Source organism: Mustela nigripes, chromosome 7 (assembly GCF_022355385.1).
Source record: "Mustela nigripes isolate SB6536 chromosome 7, MUSNIG.SB6536, whole genome shotgun sequence".
Lineage (NCBI taxonomy): Eukaryota > Metazoa > Chordata > Mammalia > Carnivora > Mustelidae > Mustela > Mustela nigripes.
Genome location: NC_081563.1, coordinates 10,878,020 through 10,903,441, shown reverse-complemented (window position 1 = coordinate 10,903,441; position 25,422 = coordinate 10,878,020). Strand labels below are relative to the sequence as shown.

The following is a 25,422-nucleotide window of genomic DNA, read 5'->3' as shown; positions in this document are numbered from 1 at the left end:
CTTTACTTTGCTTTGGGAAGGTGACTGCTTCTGCTCTCCTTGTTTTGATGTTCTCTTATTCAAACCGCAATTTATCAGTTCTTAATTTTCTGTGTTTTTTTTTTTTTTAGACTTTTGCTGGTTGGTGGATGCGAAACTGCTGAAGTGGGCATATCAAAAGCTTCTAGCTATGGCCTGTCTGCCTGGAGAGTTCTTTCGGGATCGCCTTATTGTAAGCAGGTTACCAGTGGCGGAGACCGGGTCACTGCAGTAAGTATCTGGCAGTTCACTTTGCGACTAGGCCTCAGGCAGGAACGGGATGAAGTACTTTGTCTCAAGTGAGGAAAGTGACTTCATGTGAAATTTTAGTACTTCTTTCCAATATCAGAGTTATCTAAAGTGTTTTTAGTTTCACTTGGTTTCATTTTTATTAACAGCATTGGCAGATATTAGAAAAAGAACCTAACAGGAATCCTGTTACTTGCATTTGCTTATTGAGACATTAATGTTTATTCAGCATTTTTTATGGGATGACAACTGTCTTGACTCCTGCGGTGTATATTAGCTCCCTTAACTCTCATGACTTCTTGGGGTAGGTATTGTTACTAGCCTGTCTATTGATGAGGGAAGTACAGTGTAGTTTAGTAACTTCCCTGGGTCACTGAGCTAGTAAGTGGCAGAGTCAGAGTACAAACTCCGGCACAAGTTCCCCTGTTCAAGTTGTTTACCACCATGGCACACTTGCTAATACTTTGGTCTGCATTCACCTGGTTGACACCCAGCCTTTCATCCCTTTGTTCTATAGCAGAGCACTCTGGTATGCTGTAATAGTCAGTATAGGCTAGGTTCTGCTGTGATAATCAAACCATCCCATGAACAGATGTAAACTCCTGGTGTTTCTGTGGGTTACCCTATAACCATTCATTCCTTATTTGTGGCGAAGTCTTCTCTTGGTGCCATGACTCCCCTGGACAGTTTGTTCCAAGTGATGACTAGAGAATCCACGCAGGCTGGCAGCCTCTTGAGGTTCAAGTATTTCAGTTAATAGGAGGGGAAGAAGAGGGTTAAAAGGTGGAACTTTTCAAACTAGAACTAACATTACCTGTGCTCAAGTTCATGTGTTCTAACTATTCGTGTAGTCCTTTTTACCTTCAAGGGCCCTGGGAAGTAGTTCTGTGTGTCCAGAAAGGCAAGATAAAATACTGTTTCCCTATGCAAACTGCTGGAAGTCAAGCACTCAATCACGATTAGTAATCCTGTGCTTAGCACATTGCCTTCCATGTAGTGGACACTCAGATACTTCTCGAATGAGGGAAAAAAAAGGAAAACACGACTTAAGTGAATGTGTCATGTTGTTTTTTCCTGCAGTGAATGTATCTATTTGTTCTATTATTTTTGTTTAAAATTCACTGATTTTAAATTAATCCTCTAAAACCACAAATGGTTAAAAGTTTGGTATAAAAAAGGAAATAATGAAGAAGTACTTCTTTTTTTTTTTTAAGAGTTTATTTATTTATTTGAGAGAGAGAGAGAGAGCATGAGAGGAGAGGGGTCAGCGGGAGAAGCAGACACCCCGCCGAGCAGGGAGCCCAATGCGGGACTCATTGTGGGACTCAGGGCGGGACTCGATCCCGGGACTCCAGGATCATGACCTGAGCCACAGGCAGTTGCTTAACCAACTCAGCCACCCAGGCGCCCCTGAAGAAGTACTTTTAAAAAGAATTCTTAAGCAATGACTGAAAGCTTCATTCATTTTTTTTTTCTTTAGCTTTTGACATATTTTGAAGTACGTGATTGTGAATTTAACCCAACAAAGTAGTTTTTTTTTTTTTTTTAATTAGCTCACCTTACTGGTTTTTATACCACTAGATCTGGTAACAGTTTGTATTTCTGCATGAATTTATAATCGAGGACTGTGTTTTGTGCTTTTCCTTCCATGCTTTACCCCCCTATCCATTCTAGATCCTGCCTCTTCTTCTGCAGGGTGCAGGGAGAAGTCTAGATTGAGTGTTAGTAGCCACACTTCACAGAAAAGGAGCCCAAGACCCCAGAACTAAAAATAGGGGAACAGAGGTGGAACAGATCTTCTAGTCACTGTTGAGTACCTTTCCCCGCTCCCCATTGAAATTATATACAGATCAGTGGTCCTGTCAGATTTATCTCTGATGATTATCCCATAATTTATAAAGAGGTAGGAGTTGTTTATACATATTAAATATACTATTTCGCTTTTGCAGGGTTAGTCCTGTTTCTCTCTCTGATTTAATCCATACCCAGCTTGTAGTTTTTTCTGTGATATCCACCAGGACAGATCTTGGACTTTGAAACTCTTTTGGCTCTTGAATCAAAGTGTGATGTCTGCAACTTATTTTTAAATGGTTTAGTCAAAAACGTAATTTTTAAGTTTTATTTAAGTAATCTTTATACCCAACACAGGGATCGAATGCATAACCCCAAAATGAAGAGTTGCACGCTCTGTGACTGAACCAGCTAGGTGCCCCAGTCAGACCCATAATTTAAAAGATGTGTGTACGCACACAGAGATAAAGCAAGCGTGGCAACGCGTTCATAACTGGTGAGTCCGAGCGGAAGGCATACTGGTGTTTTGTTGTGCATTCACTTCAGCCTCTCCATAGCTATGAGATTTGTCAAAATTAAAGGTTGAGGGGGAAAAAAAAAGAAAGAAAAAAATAGGTAAGTGTGGAGAATACAAGGAGAGATGAAGTAGGCAAATGGTGGAAGTCCATTTCAGTACAGGATAACAGGGCCTGTTTGTGACAGAATGGCCTGGGAAAGGAAGAGTCCCGGAGTATGGTCGCATACCGTGAAACCTTCCTTCACCTTGGCTTGATTCTCTTGTGCTTTCACTTTGCTCCTCACTGAAGTATTAGAATCTGCTTTGCTATGGTCCTTCTCTCTCCAGCTGAAGCTCCGGGATTGCAGTCTCTTAGAAGAAAATTGCCTGTGCACTGACAGAATAAGTGGGGAAAAACATTAAATTGCAAACTGAATGCTTGGCTGTATGATTAATTTCTTCAAATGCCGCAAGTGTATTTTAATTACGTTAGTGGCTATTAAATGTGTCCTGCTGCTAAACTTACAGTCATTCTGCATAGCCTGCCCCTGCCTTGAAGTAATTTGAATTACAGGATTAGTTCTTTTGTCCAGTGGCAGATACTGCCCTCATCAAACTCGTTTGTTTAAGGTTGCTATTGTGTTGGGTGGATATTGATGAAAAAATGATGCTGACATATACATTCTAGTCTCTCACAAGGCTGCTAGGTTGTAAAAAGGGACTTTGCAAGATTCAATATGTGCACTGACTAAAGTTTCCAAATTAATGTGAGATAGTTTTATTTATTCATTTGTTCAACATTGAATCACTGCTCTGGTAATAGGAAGGTAGCATCCCTCAAGGGGTTTTACTGTACTGGAGGATGTAGCCATATCCACAAATAGGGGCAGTACACTGTAAAGTTGCATTCTGTACTTCAGTAACTGGGAGAGAAGAGAGAACCCAGATTTGGGAGTCAGAAGTCTGGGATTGGAATTCTAGTTTATCACTTAACACTTGTGTAGTAAGGCTTTTGACACAAACAAGCTAATATATGTGAAGGCCCTTGGTAAGCCATAAAATGATCTCTAGTGTTCATAATTATTATCTGTTTGTATTTTTAAGACCAGGATTTTAGAAAATATATAAAAATGAACAAAACTTAATTTTTATGTTACTGACATTGCTGCTTTTTGGGTGAAGGATGTTTTTGTGGGAAGAACACAGGCTTTTTGGAATCCTGTTTCCCTGCGAAATCTCATTTCCTTCAGAAATTAGAAATAATCAGAGAAATGTTTTCACAGGATCCCACCCCCTTCCTGTGTCTCTGTCTGTACACGGTACCTTTTCTCTCATTTTTACACACAAACTGTCTTTGTACCAACTAAGACCAACCCATCTGTTTGTCCTCCAGATCTCACAGTCTTGCTTATTGATATTTCTCCTGCATCATGAATTTTCCTGTCAATTAGATTTACCAGCATACAACATGCTTTTATTTTTCCAACATAAAAACTATTTGTTTTCATTAGGTTTTGGGGGATTTAGACCCCGCTAAATTCTGTTACCACCTCCATTTATTTCCCTTTCTTCAACATGTTCAAGAGCTGCCTGTATTTGTTTACACTTCCTCTTTCTTTTCTCTCTTGAATTTGAATTCACTTATGTGGGAATTTACCTCCAGCGTTTCACAGAAACTATCTTGGTGATGTTATCAGTGCCCTCCAGTATTTTACGTTTATCAGTTTTATTGGCTTCCTTCTTTTGTCTCTCTCTCTCTCTCCCTCATTCTCTCCCTTTCTCTCCCTCTCCTTCCCTCCCTCCTCTCCTTCCTTTTATGTATTTATTTTTTTAAAGATTTTATTTATTTATTTGCCAGACAGAGATCACAAGTAGCAGAGAGGCAGGTACAGAGAGGGGGCAGCAGGCTCCCTGCTGAGCAGAGAGCCCGATGTGGGGCTCCATCCCAGGACCCTGGGACCATGACCTGAGCAGAAGGCAGAGGCTTTAACCCACTGAGCCACCCAGGTGCCCCACTCTCCTTCCTTTTAAAAAAGATTTTAATTTATATATTTGAGAGAGAGCTAGAGAAAACACGACTTGGGGAGAGGGAGAAGCAAGACTCTCTGCTGAGCAGGGAGCCCAGTGCGGGACTCCATCCCAGGACCCTGGGATCATGACCTGAGTCAAAGGCAGATGCTTAACCAACTGAGCCACCTAGACGCTCCTGTTGGTATTCTTTAATCCCTGCTAATTGCTTTTAAAAAAATCAGTTGATTTTCCTTTTTCCCTTTCTGTTCTCTTCCTTTTTAAAATTGTGTTATTGCTACGTTGACAAACTTGTAATTTTTGCACGTTAGTTTCTACCTTATCCTCACCTTTCTTTAGTCTTCGATGTCCGTGTCTTACAGAATGCCGTTATTTCTTTTGTTGAAATGTCCCCAGTCATCACTGGGTTGGATGAAACTATTTTCTAGTAGATGTGGTTTGGTTTGTTTTTTAAGATTTTATTTTTAAATAATCTCTACACCCAACCTGGGGCTTCAACTCACTACCCTGAGATCAGGAGCTGCACCTGAGCCAGTCAGGTGCCTCTCTTTTAGTAGACGTTCTAAGAAGGTCTCATAGGTAAAGGGTCCTTAAGTTCTTGGATCTTCAAAATTGTTGTCTAATAGCCTGAATATTTGAAGGAAAACGTGTCTGGATATAAAATCCTTAGTTTACCATTTCTTTCATTGAACTTAAAAAAATAGCCACTACTCCATTATTGCTTTACTTTGTCTGTGGAATTTGAAACTTCTCACTTACCTTAAATTATTTTCCCTACAAAGGGAAACATAGAAATAACATACAAATGTTATTTGGCCATTTTGCTTAGATTGCCTTGAGGATTTTTGTTTTCTTTGTGTGAAATTTAATAGTTTTCCTGGGATATTTCTTGGAGTTGATTTTTTTGGGAGGGGGACTGATTTTCTCAGGTACCCTTGCTTGCTCTTTCAATGTATAAATTCGTATCTTTTTCTATGTCTGGTGAGCTTTCTTAGATGATAACTGTGACAATGTTTTTAGAGGGATGTTATATCCCTTGGCTACCTTCCCTTGTCTGTCCTTCCCAGGCCTTGCAGTATTTTTACAGTCTGCTTTTGCTCACCACCAGGCCTTGTGGTAGGTGTCGTGGGGACATGGGAGTTGGAAGGAGCAGTAGAGATGACAACTGGGACTTGTGACTTTTGTTTTTCTACTTAAAATTATTTTGAAGTTTGGGTTATCTTCAGTCTTCAAGTTAAGTTGAGGGCACTTTTTTTTTTTTTTTTTCCATTTATTTGAGAAAGAGAGCACGTGTGTAATTGGAGAGACAGAGATAGAGAGGGAGAAGCGGGCTCCCTGATTTGGGGCTCGACCCCAGGACCCTGGAATCATAACCTGAGCTGAAGGTGGATACCCAACTGACTGAGCCACCCAGGCACCCCTGAGGCCATGGTTTTCTTGTAGATCAACAAGTCTTTCTTCCTCTCCCTCCCTTCCTTTGATCCATCAATCCATTCATCCATCCAAGTAATATCTGCACCCAACATGGGGCTTGAACTCATGACCCTGAGACCAAGAGTTGCACACTCTACTGACAGAGTCAGCCATGCACTTCATATTTTATCTTCTTACTCTTTTTTGTTGGAGGAAATATTGGAAGATATGGAGCTAGGCCATCACTAATGGCTTTAGCTATTTCGAAGTTCTAGTAGGGAAAATTTTAACCTCAACAAAACAGCACTCTTTTTTTGCCCTTTTCTCTTAAGGGAAAATTTATATAATATAAAATCCATCCTTAATCAACTTAAAGGATGCAATTCACTTGTTATTGAGTACATCGACAGTGTTGTGGAACCACCACCAGGATGTAGTTCCAGGATATTTTCATCACCCCAAAAGGAAACCTTATATCTATTAAGGTATAAAATCCCTGTTGTTCTTCCATCCAGCTCTTGGCAGCCACTAGTCTATTTCTGTGGATTTACCTGTTCTGTTTCTTATAAATGGAATCATGAAATATGTGACCTTTTGTATCTGATTTCTTTTATGTAGCATAATATTTTGGAGGTTCATCCAACTTGTAGCATATAGCAGTGCTTCATTTCCTTTTGATGACTGCACGTATTCCTTTGTGGGGATATACCACATTTTGTTCATTCCTTCTTTGATGGTCATTTGAGTTGTTTCCACTTAATAGTATTGCTGTGAACTTTTGTTTGATATAGTGTTTTTGTTTAAATACCTGTTTTTCATTCTTTTGGGTATATACTTAGGATGAAATGACTGGGTCAAATGGTAGTTTCACGTTTAGCTTTTTGAGGAACAATCAAACTTTTCCCCAGCAGTTGTACTGTTTGATGTTGCCTCAGTAGTGTACTAAATTCTCTGCAGTTCCAACAAAACTTGTTTTCCATTTCTTAAATTATTGCCTTCTCTCCCTCTTGCTTTTGTAAATGTATCTCTTAAATCTAAAGATAAATAGTCTTGTGTTATATTATTTTGAATACTGGTTTCTAAATGTTGATTTTTGGGGGGGTATTTTTTAAGCATAGGATCAATTCCTTATGAATGAAATTTCTACTAGAAATTTTGACTTTTCCATAATGATGATGGGATGAAAATGATAACCTGGGGGATCTCATTTGAGAAGAGCTTGAGTGGCTTCTAATTCACATAGATTGTAATAGACTTGTTATGTGTGCATTTAAAAAACAAAACATTAAAAAAAAAACATTTGAGTATGGGTGTATGTTGACAGATTTACCATTTGGATTTCTTTTTTCCCAAATAAAAATAGAGTCTCACCAAGATCTTGGACACTTACTGATGATTTTCTCAACTATTTCTTTTTTTATTTTTAGATTTTATTTATTTATTTGTTGGGGAGGGAGGGCCAGAGGGAGAGGGAGAAGCAGACTGCCCAGGATCCCCGGACCCTGGGATCATGACCTGAGCTGAAGGCAGAGGCTTAACCGACTGAGCCATCCCGGCTCCCCTATTTTCTCAACTATTTCTTAAAGAACTAGGTTTGCTATAGTTTGCATTTCATGTTAAAGGACTTTTTACAGTGAAAAAGCATTCCATTAATTCTTCTTTGTCTGATGTGCATTTATTTTGCAGGTACCAAAGACATTGGGATTATTAAGGATGTTAAGTGTCAAGTTTTATAGTCGCCCAGGACAAGAACAGGTAACTCATCAGCTTAACCCGTGCTTCTCAGATATTTTCATCCTGAGTACCTTTAAAGGATAATTGAATGAACCTTGAATATACTTCATCTGGATGTGCTCTTAATTGCATACTATGTGGGCATATATGTAAGTAATAATTCATGGGACTGTTTGCTGGAATTTCTGGGTTTTACTATATATCATTATCTCAATAAGGAGACTTAAAGAAAAAAAAAAAAGAATGAACCTAGTCCTTTTAAATCTGGGTTTGTAAGCCAAAGAAATCTCCTGGGATCATTATATTATCTGAAGTTTTTTGTTTTACAGTACTTGTGAATTTTGTATCCTTGTCCACAACATATCCTTTTCAGTTTGTTTTGTTAATTTAAAAAAAAAAAAATCTGAGATTATTGAAGCTCCTAGAAGAAACAAGCCCTGTTGATTCTGGGCTTCAGGTACCATTGTTATATTGTTTTTTCCTCAGTAAGAGATGAATGGCTCTGTGGGAAGGATGTTTGTCGGTTTCATCCTGATGCGAGTGAGACACTCAGGAGCAGCCTCTTGCCGGCGAAGGTTCTATTCACTCTGTGTCTGGCTCTCGCAAGAGTCTTAGCCCATATGGAGGCATCAGATCATTCTCTTCCCGTTTTGGGGAGAACCGGACAACCTCATTTTTCTGTTTCTTCAATTTTTTTTTACTAACGCGAAGGAAATCATCAGAAAATACAGAAATCATAAGAAATAGGAGGAGCATTTTGTTGCTGGGTTTGTATTTAATATATTTAACATTTTGAGTTCTAGTTATTTCTCTGCTCTTGACTTCAGCTAAATCCTATATTCTGGATTGGTTTGGCGTGCTATCTGTAAAGCAAGCAGTACCACTACTGTTTGTGTCTGGAAAGTCACTTTCTTGTTGAATCCCGTATTTTGTGCTATTTTGCTGTTAGCATTCTCTGCTGTCAGTTCCTGGGGTTTGTTTTCATTTTGCAGATGAAGAAACATATGGAAGATCAAGTGACTTGGCCTCTACCTTGTACTCGGTTCTTTCTAATTTACTGTGTTGCCTTTGTGGGTCTGTTACCAATTTAGTGCACAAGAGTGTTACTTTGCTTTTTCTCCCTGCATCCTTTCCCCGGCCTCCTTAATACTATTTAAGTGACTGTCTTTTTTCTTTTTTGTATTTTTAATTTAACTTCTAGTTAGTTAACATACAGTGCAATGTTGATTTCAGGAGTAGAATCTACTCCTAAGTTACTGTCTTTAACAAAAGTTAAGGGGCTCACTATGTTTTTGTTTTTTGTTTTTAATTTTATTTTTTTGACTATAATAAAACAATAACATGTCATTTCAGTGTTTATTCTTTTTTTTTTTCAATCAATCAGCAAACACTTCCTTTGAGGCATAATGTTAGAGCAGAGAATAAATAGGTAAATAAAAGGCATTGCATTTCCTCAAGGAGCCCTCAGTGTAGTGGGGGAGAAGGTTAGAGAAGCGGTGAAATAGCACAATATTACATGTTTTCTGACCCCTTTTGTCACATCATATGAAGTACCACTGAGGTGTGGAAGAGGGAGCCTTTCATTCTGGAGGGGATAGTTGATTTGGAAGTAAGAGTTCCTCATGCAGAGGGAGGAGCTCTCGGCATTTCCAGGCTGGCAGTATCATGTGGCAAGTTCTGGAAGGGTCAGAGAGTAGCACTGGGACTCTGGTTGGCTGGGCTGCGGGACCCACAGACGCTCGCTGTTTGTATTTGGTGCTTATTTCACTTGGACCAGCGTAGCTGTAGTACGTTTAGAACAGGAATTATTTGGGAATTGCTACTCATGCTTCTCCTTTGTATTATATCCTGTGTAATTGTTAGACACTATGTTTATTAGTTGATTTGGGATATTAATAAGCAAATGTAACTATTCAACCAGTGTAGAAAGACCATTTAAAAAAAAAAAACAAAAAACCTTTTTACCACCCGGGAACTTCAGTTGTACGTTGCCTTGACCCTACTATTGGCAGTTCTCTTGTGTGGAATGTGGCTTTTTCTCCTCAATCAGAGTACCCTCTGTGATTGAGCACAAAGGAGAAGCAGACAACTCATTTCCTTATATTTTGATCTATCTTAATGGCACATTGTACCAGGATCCTTAAAAAGATGTTATGAAATTAGTATTCCTAAATCAATGCCTTCAGTAAATATCTGAATGTTACGTACTATCTTATTTGTACCTCATAGTGCCTAGCCCGGAAATAATTATGGGGGATAGATTTTTTTTTTTTTTTTTTTTTTGCGCTGTAATTGTAGAGCTGAAAGGCCTCATGTGGCTTATCTAATAATTTCCTATTATTGTGAAAGCTTTCTAGCTTATATGTACTTTTACATGGTCTCACAGGAAGCTTGCATTATTGGCATTATGATGCCTATTTTATTTTTATTCAAATATAGTTAACAGTGTTGTGTTATTTCAGGTGTGCAGCATAATGACTAGGCAATGTTATCCATTACTCTGTGCTCATCATCCGTGGACACTTTAATCGCCTTCACCTATCTCACACGTTTCCTGCCTCCCTACCTCCCCTCTGGCAGCCACCAGTTTTGCTCTGTATTTAAGAGTGTTTTTGTCTCTTTTTTCTTTGTTTTATTTTTTAAATCTCATAAAGTGAAATCATACAGTATTTTGCCTTTCTCTGACTTATTTCACTTAGCATTATATCCTCTAGATTCATCCATGTTGTTGCAAATGGCAAGATTTCATTCTTTTTGTGGCTGAGCAATATTCCAACATTTACAATATACTGCATCTTCTTTATCCATTTGTGTATGGATGGACGCTTGGGTTGAGTCCCTAGCTTGGCTGTTTTAAATAGTGCTGCAGTAGACATAGGGGCGCATATATCTCTTTGAATTAGTGTTTTCATTTTCTTTGGGTAAATACCCAATGGTGGAATTATTGGATCACATGGCAATTCTATTTTTAATTTTTTGAGGAATTTCTATACTTGCATTTATTTCTGGGCTCTGTATTCTCCTCCATTGATCTATGTGGTTTTGTGTGTCTGTGTGTGTGTTGTGTATGTGCGCGCGCGCCCGCGCGTGTTTGTGTGTGCCTGTCGGCACCATACTGTTTTGATTCCTATAGCTTTGTGTTGAACTCTGGGATTGTGATACATCTAGTTTTTTTCTTTTTCAGGTTACTTTAATTATTTGGGGTCTTTTGTGGTTCCATATAAATTTTAGGATTATTTGTTCTAGTTCTGTGAAAAATGCTGTTGGTTTTTTGATAGGGATTACATTAAATCTGTAGGTTGCTTTGGGTTGGGTAGTGTGGACATTTTAATAATATTGGTTCTCCCAACCCATGAGCATGGGATATCTTTTCATCTCTTTGTGTCATTGTCTATTTTTTTCACCAGTGTTTTATAGTTTTCAGGGTACAGGTTTTTTACTTCCTTGGTTAAGTTTATTCCTAGGTGTTTTTTTTGTTGTTGTTGTTCTGGTGTTGTTTTGGTAAATTAGATTGTTTTCTTTTTCTTTTTTAAGATTTTATTTATTCATTTGAGAGAGAGAGCACAAGCAGGAGGAGAGGCAGAGGGAGAGGGAGAAGCAGACTCCCCACTGAGCTGGGAACCCAACATGGGGATTGATCCTAGGACCCTAGGATCATGACCTGAGCCCGAAGGCAGAAGCTTGACCATCTGAGCCACGCAGATGCCCCAGGATTGCTTTCTTAACTTTTCTTTCTACTACTTCATTATTAGTGTATAGAAATGCAACAGATTTCTGTATATTTTGTATCCTGTGACTTTACTGAATTCATTTATCAGTTCTGGTAGTTTTTGTGGATTCTTTTGAATTTTCTATATATAATATCATGTCATGTACAAATAGTAAAAATTTTTTACTTCTTTCTTACCAATTTAGATGCTTTTTATTTCTTATCTGATTGCTGTGACTAGGACTTCTGGTACTATGTTGAATATAAGTTGCGAGGTGGACATCCTGGTCTTGTTCATGGTCTTAGAGTAAAAGGTTTTCAGCATTGGCTATGATGTTCGTTGTGGGCTTTTTGTAGATGGCCTTCATATGTTTCCAAATAACGAGCTGCTGGTTGTTTGCCATATAATATTATCTTCCAAAGAATATATTAAAAGCTATATATGTTCTTCTATAAAGAATATTGGCTTGGACAATTTTTTTTTTCCCAAGGACTTTCTCTTTCCTACAGACTTTTGCAGTGTTTCCCCCGCCTCTGCTGCTCCCAGGTTTGTTAGCCATGCTTTTGAGAATGATTGATTGATTGATTTGGGGGGGTCAGACTTATAAACCATAGTGGGCAAGAATATCTACTGGACTTCTTGAGGGCAGAGGTTTATGTTTTGCGGGTTGCTGACTCCCCAGAGTGTAAAATGGTGCCTGACACGGGATATTGTATTACTGAGTTTATTCAATAAATAATTGTTGATTGTTGGAAGGGCAGGGCTTGTGAATTCACCTTTAAGGCTCCGTAGTAATTCAGAACACTTTCAGTGTATGCACTACAGTTCAGTACTTTAATTTTTATATAGCTTGTATATTTGAAAGGTGTAATGAAATAGGAAATCACTCATTTTTAATTGTTCTAAGTAGATGATATGCAGTGGAAGAAAGTTAGGTAATTTAAACTGATCTCAGTATAAAGATCTGATATTTAACATTTAAAAGAATTATGGTTTTAGAAAGGACAGTTAAAAGTTTTATTGCAGTGTTTGAAAGCAGGCACAATTCCACTCTAAATATTGCTGCCAGTAGTAGAAGGCTTTAATTAGTGTTTTTAATTAACAGAAGATCAAATGGACGTTTGAGCTAGTGGTTTAATAAATGAGAAATAGAGGTGGAAGTTAAAATCCTGTTCATATTATTAGTTTCAGTAGTATTAGTCTCGCATTACCATGCAAGAGAATCAATGAGGTAAGAGGAAAGTACCTTTTGAAAAGTTTTGAGAAGAGATTTGAGACAGGGAGGTAAATAGAATTGATAATTAAAAGGGCTATAGATTGATTTCTGGTGGAAGAAGACCATCTACTGTGTAAATGGTCTTTGTCAACCAGCTTACTTTGTCCCACGTTGCCTACCCAAGCTGATAACAACTTACCAAGTAATTATTTAGTGAGATTGCCTGTCAGTGGCTACTCACAGAACAGAGTAGACTAAAGCAGGTAGTAAGTGATAGTCATCATTTTCTTTCTCATTTTATTTGCCTCATCTTTATTGAGGTATAATTGTAAGATATTTAAACTGTACAGCATGATGATTTGGTATATGTGTACAATATGAATGGATTGTCCCCCGTTGAAGTCACACATATTACCTCACATAGTTACCTTTCTGTTCTGTGTGTAAGGATGTTTACGTCCTACTCTCTCAGCAAGTTTCAGTTATAGAATGCAGTGTTACCAAGTGTAACCATCATGTTATACAGTAGATCTTCAGAACTTTTTATAACTGAAGTGTCTACCCTTTTACCCAACTTCTTTATACTTCCTCCCTCCCCCAGTCTTTGGTAGGCAACTAGTTTCTTACGCTCTGTTTCTAGGAGGTTTTTTTTGTTTGTTTGTTATTGGTTTTTTTTTTAAGATTATACATAAGTGATGCCACGCAATATTTGTCTTTCTGTGTTTGATGTATTTCACAAGCACAATGCCCTCCACGTTCATCCATGTTGTCACAAATGACAGAATGTCCTTCTTTGTTTAAGGACAAATGATTTAGTGAGACTGCCTGTCAGGCCTGTCAGTGTGTGCGGTCCGCATTTTCCCCAGCCTTCCTTTCTTTCTTTTTTTTTTTTTTTAAGATTTTATTTATTCATTTATTTGTCAGTGAGAGAGTACTCACAAGCAGGCAGAGTGGCAGGCAGAGGCAATGAGAGAAGCAGGCTCCTCACCGAGCAAGGAACCCAATATGGGACTCAATCCCAGGACCCTGCGATCATGACCTGAGCCGAAGGCATTGGCTTAACCAACTGAGCCACCCAGGCGTCCCTCTCCCCAGCATTCCTTTTTGATGATAGCCATCCTAACATGTGTGAAGTGATATCTCATTGTGGTTTTGATTTGCCTTTCCCTGATGATTAGTTGAACACCTTTTCATGTACTTTTTTGGCCACTTATGTGTCTTTTTTTGAAAAAATATCTGTTCAGATGATTTCTTCCATCTTTAAATTAGGTTATTTGGGGTTTTTGCTAGAGTTGTTGGAGTCCCTTGTGTATTTTGGTTTGTAATATCAGATATTTGATTTGTAAATATTTTCTCCTATTTCCTAAGTTGTCATTCATTTTATTAATGGTTTCCTTTGCTGTGTAGATGTTTTTAACTTGATGTAGTCCTGTTTGTTTATCTTTGTTTTTTTTTGACTTTGCTCTTGGTGTCGAATTCAAACAAATCATTGCTAAGACCAGTCAAGGAACTTATCCCCTGTTTTCTTATAGGAGTTTTAGGGTTTCAGGTCTTATGATCAAGTCTCTTCCAGTTAGAGGAGATTTTACTATATGATGTACATTAGGGGTCCAGTGGCTATCCATTTTTTCCCAATACCATTTATTGAAAGAGTATCCTTTCCCCACTGTGTATTATATTGTTGGCTCCTTCATTATAAATTAGTTGACTGTCTATGCATGAGCTTATTTCTGGACTCCCTGTTCTGTCCCATTGATCTTTGTGCCTGTTTTTATGCCAATATGGTATTATTTTGATAAACATACATTTAATTTTAAACATACATTTAAATCATACATTTTGATTAACATACATACATTTCAAACAGTATTTTGAAATCAGAAGGTGTGATGCATCCAGCTTTGTTCTTTTTTTTTTTTTTTTTAAGATTTTATTTATTTATTTGTCAGAGATAGCACAAGCAGGGGGAGAGGCAGGCAGAGGAGGGAAGCAGACTCCCTGCTGAGCAGGGAGCCTGAGGCAGGATTCCATCCCTGGGATCAGCACCTGAGCCGAAGGTAGCTGCTTAACCAGCTGAGCCACCCTGGCATCCCAGCTTTTCTTCTTTCTCAAGATTGCTTTGGCTGCTTGGGGACTTAGGATCTTTTAAGATACCACACAAATTTTAGGATTATTTTTTATCTTTCTGTGGAAAATGACATTTGAATTTTGGTAAGGATAGCACTGAACCTATAGATCACTTTGGACACTATGGACATTTTAAGAGTATTTTTTCAATCCATGAACATGGAATATCTTTCCATTTATTTGTATTCAATTTCTTTGATCAATGTTTTATGGCTTTTCTTATACAGAGCTCTCACCTCCTTGGTTACATTTATTCCCAAGTATTTTATTCTTTTTGATGCTAGTATAACTGGGATTGTTCGCTTTCTAATAGTTCACTGTTAGTGTATAGGAATGCAAGTGGTTTTTGTATGTTGATTTTTGTGTCCTGTAGCTTTACTTGAATTTGTTTATTCTGACAGCTTTCTGGTGAAGTCTTTAGGGTTTTCTATATATAATACCATGTCATTTGTAAAGAGACAGTTTTTCTTCTTCCTTTCCAGTTTGTGTGCTTTTTATTTATTTTCTTGCCTAATTGCTCTGGTTAGGATTTCCAGTGCAATGTTGAATAAAACTAGCAAGAGTGGGCTTTTTTTTTTTCTTCAATAATTTCATTTTATTTTTCCAGTGTTCCAAGATTCATTGTTTATGTGTCTCACCGAGTGCTCCATGCAATATGTGCTTTCCCTAATACCCACCACCAGGCTCACCCATCCCTCCACCCCCCTCCCCTCTAAAACCTTCAGCTTGTTTCTCAGAGTCCACAGTCTCTCATGGTTCATCACCCCCTTCGAGTTCCCCCAATTCACTTTTCCTTTCCTTCCCCTAATGTCCTCCATGTTATTCCTTATTCTCCACAAGGAAGTGAAACCATATGATAATTGACTCTCTCTGCTTGACTTATTTCACTCAGCATAATCTCCCATCCATGTTGATACAAAAGTTGGGTATTCATCCTTTTTGATGGCTGAGTAATATTGCATTGTATATATGGACCACATCTTCTTTATCCATTCGTCCGTTGAAGGGCATCTTGGCTCTTTCCACAGTTTGGCGATTGTGGCCATTGCTGCTGTGAACATTGGGGTACATATGGTCCTTCTTTTCACTATATCTGTATCTTTGGGGTAAATACCCAGGAGTGCAATTGCAGGGTCATAGGGTAGCTCTATTTTCAATTTTTTGAGGCATCTCCATACTGTTTTCCAAAGTGGCTACACCAACTTGCATTCCCACCAACAGGGTAAGAGGGTTCAAGAAAGGAAAAAAACAAATGTTGGAGAGGATGTGGAGAAAGAATGAGCTTTCTTGTCTTATTCCTGCTCTCAGAGAAAAAGCTTTCTGCTTTTCACTGCCAAGTTATATATTCTTGACCCAACATTCCAGCTGTTGTAATGATTAAAATAAACATGACATTCATATTTGAGGAATATAAAAAAAATTCAGACACATTTTAAGTGAAGTGAAAATTACTGCTCAATTTTATTGCTTTTGGAGCTACCTAATTCAGATGGAGAATATGAGACCAAGATTATTATTCACTTATGCTGAGAAATCTTAATATAATATGAGGAATTACGGTTTGAAGGTTTGAGGTTTATTTTTACTGTCATGTGCAGTTGATTGAAAAGCCATTTCCTCTTACTGCCAGAGCACACAGTCTGAAATTCTCTCCCTGGCCAACCAGGGAGCATTCGGACTTCTAAATCTGCAGACTCTGTTCACAGAATTTAGCCTGGATTTTCTAACTGTGGCTTTGGATCTTGTATAACAGTTACTGTCAGGATAATAAATTATTCCCTGAGTCAGAAATACTCTGTGCTATAGACATTCAGAAGTGTTTCTACAAATAAAAGAGGAGTTTTTATTTCACAAGGAAAATACTGTGTGTCTCAAGTAACGTAGGTGACTTGTCTATTGCTGACTGACTGTAGTTCAGCTGCCACTGAGAACCGTCTCTTCTCACTGTGTGTGTGTATGAAACTTAGATGATTTGGGGCTTTAAAGAGGTGTGTTGCTTAATGTATACACATCTCATGTCTGGGATCTGCTTGAAAACACTTTAGGGGGGCGCCTGGGTGGCTCAGTGGGTTAAGCTTCTGCCTTCAGCTCAGGTCATGATCTCAGGGTCCTGGGATTGAGTCCTCTCTGCTCAGCGGGGAGCCTGATTCCCCCCCTTCTTTCTCTCTGCGTGCCTCTCTGCCTACTTGTGATCTCTCTGTGTCAAATAAATAAATAAAATCTTTAAAAAGAAAAAAAAAACCGAGAAAACACTTCTGGGAAAAAAATTCCCAAGATTATTGTAGTGATTCGAGAGGAATTCGTGAAACAAGTATGGAATGTTGATATTTGTTTATAAGCTGGTTGTTGGGCCCCTGGGTAATCATCACACCATAATTTCTACTTCTGGGTCTGTGTAAATGCACATTTCTACAACAAAATGATTAGGAAAAGCAATGCTAAGTTTGCAGTGTGGCTATCCTAGTTTCAAATAAAACTAAGGGGATTTAAGAACTCACCAGGTTAAAAGCTAGTGGTCATATTTTAGTTAATGTATTTACTACTTCATGTCTAAGAAAGAAAAGGAAGGAAGGGGGGGGAGAATGAGTAAAACAAAGGATAATTTAGCAGCTTCATTCGGTGTTTCCTAGCTCACAGTGCTATTGTTAAATTCTTCACATTATTCCGTATTTGTTGTTGTTGTTAAAGAGATTCATAAACTTCCTCTTTACTTTCAGAGCCCTTTTAAGGGAGTTGGTTAATGAAGCATTTATGACACCTGGGAGTGATCATGCAGATCACTCATGACTGATTATGTAGGTGAGGAAAACAGTCAAGTGTACTTGACCATGACTTGTCCCGAGGAGCATGCCTGTGGCTCCTGGAAGGTCTACGGCCCAGGGGAGGGCAGCGATCACGGCGCAGTGGAGATGACCCGGGTTGGGGTTGGAGATGCTTCCCGCTCAGGGTCTGCGGTCTGTACCTGAATGATCTTCAGCAAGTCTTAACCCTTGAGGTCTTCAGTTTCTTTCTCTATAAACTCTCTGTGACGGAGGGAGAGTTCTTCTAGCTAATGAGAATCAGTGCTTGTGAGGCCCACCTCACACCAAATCTCGGGGCTCGTGGACCAGAGTCGTGAATGGAAGATGCCCGGCCCCTCTCCTTCTGCTCCTGGCCTCCTTTCTATCACGGAGGCGGGGGTGGGCTCTATTTAACATGGTGCTGTTAGTGCTTGTGCTTTTATTCCTTCTCTTTCTCAGGCTTTTGTATTTTATTCTTCTATTTAATTCTGGCATTCTGGACTAGCCGCGTTATACCCGGTTAAAGTGATCTCAGTCCTCGGTGAGGCGATTAGAGGATGCTCATCTTTTTATCTGTCTACTCATCCCGCAGTTTCTCACTTTCTGAAGTCATTCTTTTGTTTTTGATGGCTAATATATCTTAGCCATTGTAGACCTGAGGACTTAAACTCTTGTGTCTGTGGAGACCAGGTGGATAATGTAGTGAATTGAGCCAGGCATACTTTCTCTTTTTTTTTAGTGTAGTCACATTTAGTTTTTACTTCTATAGCTGATACTTGGCCTTAATCTTGGGGCCATAACCAAGAACGGTGGGGACTTTGGCCAACTAGAAAGCTTATGACCCTTTTAAGTGTACACATGCCACCCAATCCCACCTGACTACTGCCATTTGATGGTGGTGGGCCTTATGTTGCTAGATTTTCTAAATGTTAAGGACAAATACGGTTGAATGCTGTTGTTTTGGTCCGTTTTTATTATTTGTGGGTCAACTATCTTAAACCCTGGTTTTAATAAATGCTTGAAGGGCACTAGATGTCCAGTTAGTTTTCAATTCTTCTCATTCTGCCTAGGCAATAGGCAGGAGACCTTTCTGCTTGTGTGGTTTCTCTTGTGACTGAGCAACCTAGTATTCTGATTGGGAAAGGACTAGAGATTGTTGGGACAGGAGTAGGACTCTGTGCACACTGAGGTTAGCCTTGTGAAATGTGTGTGCTACAAAGTTTTCTTTCCTGTAGCAATAGTTACATTCCTCAGATTTACCGGGAAATCTGGAAAATAAACACTCTTGGTGTTCCTCAGATTCAGGAATGCATTTTCCCCCTTTCCTTCTGTTCCCATCACCATCGGACCCTCTTTTCTGCCAACTCTCTCTTCCTCCTTTCCCTTTCCTTTTGTCCACACAGCATGAATTTGTGCGTCTCTGCGACAGAATATTCCAGACATTGTGTACATACAGAATCTTGTGAAAATGTGGACCCCCAATTCAGGAAACTCACAATCGGGCCGATATCAACCCGTTAAAAAGTTAATGAGAACTCATGGTAACTGATGTGTGATATAAGAGAGTATTTGTATAATGCGCACATATTTGGGCTTTCGGCTCTATGTAAATTATAACATTGTAAAAGAGATCACAGAAAAACTCCTGAAGGAGTTTCTTTATGCTGGAGCACATTATAGTGTTATGAAGTTGTTCAAACCCTTAATTATGAGAGATCATTTATGACATGGCACCCCCTGGAGAGTGTTACTAAATTCTGGAGGTTACTTCTGTTCAGCTACCAGTTCCTTGATCTGACATCAATGTCCTATAATCACTGTACAGGATGGGATCTTTAAGCTGAGCCTTTCTCCGGACGGGACCCTCCTTGCGGCCATTCACTTCTCAGGGAAGCTAAGCATCTGGGCCGTCCCGTCTCTGAAGCAGCAGGGGGAATGGAATCAAAGTGAGCAGGTATGTCTCCTGATTATTATTATTCTAAGAATGGTTCTCGCTTAAGGGTGAGTACTGACAGTGGTAATTTCATTTGGTTGACATTTTACTGTAGCACATAGCTATTATTTATTCTCATCATGCCAAAGCTTTAGTTATATAGAATATTACCAATATAGTAGGATAAATTAAGAATAGAGTAGCGGCTGTGCGTAAAGCACTGACTTTAATTTGTAGTGAAATACACTTTATAAATGGAGTGTAATCTGCCCACCAACCTCTCCTTTTTTTCTCTTTTTCTCATTATAAAAATACAGAATGGAGATACTAATTTTTTAGCAACAGTCAACTAATATGAAGGCTTCAGAGGGTCAGTATTCTAAAAGGATTCCAATTCTTCCCACATGTTGCAATGCTCCTGTAATATTGGGCTTACGTAAGGCTTAAGGCTTGGCTCTTCACTCAAAAGGTAAATAGTGAAGACAGAGTCTGTTAATTTTTTTAATGTCTTGAAATGACAGATTTTTAAAAAATATTTTTTATTTGTTTATTTTGAGAGAGAGAGAGACAGAGTGAGAGAGAGAGCATGAGAGGGGAGGTCAGAGGGAGAAGCAGACTCCCCATGGAGCTGGGAGCCCGATGTGGGACTCGATCTCAGGGCTCTGGGACCATGACCTGAGCCGAAGGCAGTTGCTTAACCAACTGAACCACCCAGGCGCCCATGACAGATTTAAAGAACGAACACGTTCAGTTATTTCACAACAGATTCAATGTGTTATAATCTAAAATCCTGATGGGCGAGTAAGGACTGCCCATAAATGCTATGTATTGTGTTAGAGTGAAGCTTTAAAGAAAAATCTTTCCCAGTTAGATGCAACTTATGTTCTAGATCTTTTACCCATCTGATGACTGTTTAGCATTTCAGCACTTAAGGGTTATACTTCCACATACCCCTTTTCTGTAAGAATATCTTGTCACCAGCTTCGGTGGCTGTTTTCATGATTCCAGGATTGGAGCCTATGCCCCAAATGGTCTGAATGGATTGATGTCTTTTTTCAGAGTTCTTTTTAATGTCATTTCATCCGTTAAACGGAGCTATTAAAAGAATTTTCAAAAGCAAAGAGTGTTTTGTTATTCCCAGAATAGCAGAGGGAAAGAGAAACTTGTCTCTACATTTTCTTATACTTTTCATAGACTTATATTTGTTTTCACTCTTCTTCAGCTTTTTTGTTTTTATCCACAAGTTTGGGGAGATTTTTTCCCCTCTAGTTCTCACTTACCTTGAATTAAATTTGGTCTCCACACGTCTACAGCATTCTCTCACTGGATCTAGATTTGTCCTAAACAGAAGAGGCGCTCCTCAGTCTTCAACCGCAGCAGCTCAATACAAGGAACATTCTTTCTCTCTCTGCAGAATAAATAGCTAGCTTGATTTAGATCTTCCTCCTAGAAGTAGAGTGCATCAACTGTAAAACCATTTGTGTAACAGATACAGCTACACACACTGGATTATTGATCCAAAAAGTACCGTGTTTTTGTCATGGTCATTGATGTATGGTGACAAATTTGTCATTTGGGAATACCCTGTTCTATTATATGTGTGAAATTTTACATTTGGGTGATTTTTTTTTTTGAATTTACTTATTTTCTTGAATTATTTCATTCACTTAATAGAAATACTGGTGAAGTTCAAGGCACACTTAGTATTTCATTTTGTTAGTATTCAGAATGGCCTATGTGTGTAGTGCAAAGTCTGTCTAGACAAAATTCATTAATACGCTCTTTCGTTTACTGAAATTCTGGGTATTGCTCTTTACCTGAAAGGACAAAGTGTATTTATTATAGTCCTTATTGGCATATATCCAACTTTTTAACTGGTTAGATGTCATTTTAACATTAGTTGCCAATCAATATCAGTATAATTAATTACTCTAGTTTATTAATGTTATTCATTAGATTTTTATAATGATTCTGTCAAAAGAGTTAAAATTGTTTAAAAATCTTGAATAACTAAATGTAAATATCTCAGTAGTTTGGAAAATGCCACCAGAAAATGTGGCGAGAGGAGCGTCTGGATGGCTCAGTCAGTTAAGCTTCCAAGTCTTGATTTCGACTCAGGTCATGATCTCAGGGTCATGAGATCGAACCCCAAATCTGGCTTTGCCAGTTGGGAGTCTGCCTGTGACTCTTTCTCCCTCTCCCTCAGCTCCCTCCCACCACACTAAAATAAGCAATTAAATGAGCGAGAGAGTGCGAGAGTGAAAAAGAAAGAGAGGAATGAAGGGAGAAAGAGGTTTATGGTGGGAAGAGATGAGTTTGTGCCAGAAGTTGGTCTTCCGTGTCCCAGGGAGACTCTTTTGAACTCTGCCTTGAGAGTTTAGAAGGGCGATGTGTCAGGAATTGCTGTGGAGGGGTCATTCTGTTGTCCTGCAGTGAGCTTCCATCTTGCCCCTTCTAGCTCTGGTTTAGCACCCCCAAACATTCTGCAGAGACCATCTCTTGATGCAACTTGGTTCTCAAGCTAGTTATATCTGTAATTACAACCTGACCAATGTTTAGGGTGATAGATCTGTCTTTTCAGATTGGGTTGCTATAAATTCCCTTGAATGCCTAAGAAAACTAGAGAAAAAAACAGGTTTAAGGGCTCACAAAACTGAAAACAGGGACCCTGTTGCCATTACCATGGACATTTTGTAGGTGGTAGATTCCTTTGCTGAGGGAACAGTGGCTTAGTGAGAATTCCTGAACCTAATCCTACCTTTATTGCTATTTCTACAGGCGCTAAGCACACGACCTCATTCCACATCTCATCCCATCCTGGGCTGGTGGCTGCCAACCCCTCTGTTTTCTTGCTGTAGCTCAGCACATGGAAAGACTGTCGCTGAATAGAATAGAATAGATTTTGTGCTCCAAGATCCCTGCTCATTTTAGTCTGAAAAGAAATTTTGTCCAAAATTGAAAGCATAGAAAAACTGAATTTCATCTAATCTTTTCTTTAAAATTCTAAGATTGTGGTCAAAATGCAGACTGATTTTTTACCTGTCGTCTCTTCTCATCTGGTCATTATGCTCCTTCACACTTGCTCCCTGAACTTCCCTCTCCCTGCTCCCTGCTGTTGTCCGATCCTTTCTACTATTCTTTCTGAACCTTTATTCCGTGATAAACTCCTATGAGGCTTCATCATTTTCACAGAAAGAGCACTCTGGTTTCTTTTGATACACTCATTTCAGGCTTATGTAGCTCAATAAGATTGCAATTTATATAGACAGTATTCTTATAGCTGTTGCAAAATTTGCTGTAATAATAACCTCAATTATTATTTATTGAGCACTTATTTTGTCCCAGGGTTACTTAGCAAGTAAGCAGTAGAGTTGAGATTTGGTTTCATCTTTCTCAGACTCTGATGTACATGCTCTTTCCATGACACTGTGGGGAAGTAAATACATTTTTAAAAAGGTGGAAAAAACACATTTATTAGGTTTTTTATTAGGCTTTATTTATTTGATCTTTAAAAGAATAGAGATAAATCATTTTTCTCAGTGAATATAACACAGATTTCTTCAGTCTTCTCCAATGGGTTGAACTCTTGAGCCCTAGTTGGGGTGTACCACCAAGAGCTAGAGTAAATAATTGACATAGTTTCTTACTGGTAAACCCTTAGGTTCACAAGAGATATATACAGTACTTAGGATGTGCTGGGAGATTGTGAGGGTGGTAACTCTTTGTTCTACTTTGCTTGAGTCCTTCAACTGTATCCTGGGAGTTCGTCCCCTTGGATTGGCTGTTTTGGATTTGGATATTGCTATATGAAGGGAGTCATTGAAATCTAGTGTACTATGGTAAGTGTTATAAAGCTTATGTGTAGCAGTTCTGTAAAGAGCGAGCTCTTAACTATATTCATATTAATCATCATAAAATAATAGAGTTCAACTAGTTACTCCTTACCAAGTTTCAGAGTAGAAAATGCATTGAGTCCCAGTGCTTGCCCTTAAGGTGTTCACAGTCTTGCAAGGGAAATTATAAACAAATCAATAAAGGAATATGTTAATATTATGAGAAGATAAGCTCAGAGGAAGGACACGCAATCCAGTCGGTAGAGTCAGGGTGGGGGAAGGACCTTTGGGAGTAAGTAGCGTTTGTATAGTAAGGCTTGGCTGCCCACCCCGAGCGACTGTCACCTATTTCAGTTGCTTCACTACAGTCCTAGTTAAGTGATAAGCGTTTTCGTATTTTAATAGATGGAACTGGTGCTAAAGGAAGTAAACTTGTATCACTGCACGTTAGAATCAAGTTCCAGTTGGACTGGGGTTCTCTGCCCTCATAGGTTAAGACTTTCTTTCAGAAGATCTTCTGTAGCCCTTATGTTGAGAGGTGCCGATTTTCATCTGGGCCAGTTAGACACTAGCGATGATATTAATGGGAAACAAGAGAGAGAGTCCTTGCAGGTTATGTGAATGACATCACTGGAGTTGGGTCGTTAATTTGTGCTGAGATCCCGGAAACGTGAAACTATAAATAAGTCATTTACCAAATATATTGGGGTCATTTTGTGTACTCATCACTGGCTGAGAAACTTCCAAAAGTGCTTCTTTCTCAGTCCAGCAATAGTCAAGGGACCTTGGGTCAGCCAGGTAGGACAGGGCTCTGCCTCTCCACGTGGCTCTTCTAGGAAATGAAGAGCCGAGCCGATGAGTTTGACATCGATTACATGGTAATATAGAGTGTGTAGTCATCTTCTCATTTTGGCTAAAACATGGCCAGAGAAGAAACTAGAGTTATATTGCCTCTACAACCTTGGCCTCTTCTACCAAACTGTGAATGCAGCTCATCTGGGGCTGGCTTCGTGTAATTTGTCACTTTATTAGTTTTTCATACTATGCCTTGTGTGATTGAGTATTTTCTTTTTAAAATCTAATGATTAAAGATAGTTGTGGAAGTGCCTATTCTGATTTACTTCTTTCCAGTTTTGAGTTGATTAAATACTTCAGCTTTCATTGTCAATATGAAAATCCATCTGGCAAGAAATCTGTGAGTATTAAGTTTTGTTCATGTCTGGAATATAGTAAAATTGCCAAAGTGATTTTCATTTCAAACATTTCCCATATGTTATGTTTATATATTTCCATCTCATTTTTGACCTTAATTTTTGTCTGAAGTTTTATTATTTTTCTATTTGTATTTCTTAGATGAAATGGAACAGATAAGTTTCACATCTCCTACAATTTTATTTGCTCTTTGACACACTAGTCGGTATTGAGCAACTTTGTTAAATGGATCAATCAATGAAGAATAAGTGGGAAGATGACAGTTAATGTGATTAATCTTGATTTAAGCCACAGCTGTTTTCACAGCTTCTTTCAACTGTGAGCTTCTGGAGGATAGACGCAGAATATACATTTCTTCCATGGGGTCTAACATAGAGCTTGGCATATTAAGTACTAATAAGTGTTTGTGGAATGAAAAAAACAAAAAACAAAAACATTTGACAGGTTGATTTTATGCTCTGGAGGCAGGGCCTTCGTTATGTGTTGCTTCTAGCCATTAAAACGAATCAGCAAATAAAATTCCTAAATCTAAAGAAAATGTTGCCATAGCCATGAGGTACAGATTTTCTGTACAAAATCTGTAAGTGCACTCTTAGGACATTCTCCTCTAGGCTGCTGCTGTACCGGAAGTGGCGGCACCTCGGGCTGTTTTCAGACACGGGGTGGCACGTCCTACTAAGCAGAGTGACATGAAGGTTACTTCTCCACATATGTCAACATGGTCCCAGCTGTGAGTACCCCTGGCGTGGCACGTTCTACTAAGCAGAGTGACATGAAGGTTACTTCTCCACATATGTCAACATGGTCCCAGCTGTGAGTACCCCTGGTGTGGCACGTCCTACTAAGCAGAGTGACATGAAGGTTACTTCTCCACATATGTCA

At 38.8% G+C, this 25,422-nt stretch overlaps 1 protein-coding gene across 1 annotated transcript in view; it reads left to right on the top strand.

Annotated features, from left to right (window-relative positions):
* The window catches only part of NBAS (NBAS subunit of NRZ tethering complex), a 317,167-nt gene that overhangs the window by 50,653 nt on the left and 241,092 nt on the right, over positions 1–25,422 (top strand). Inside the window, exons 10-12 of the mRNA XM_059405174.1 lie at positions 111–249; positions 7,682–7,750; positions 19,388–19,516. Coding sequence (XP_059261157.1) covers positions 111–249; positions 7,682–7,750; positions 19,388–19,516 — 337 coding nt within the window. The remainder of the gene's footprint in view (positions 1–110; positions 250–7,681; positions 7,751–19,387; positions 19,517–25,422) is intronic.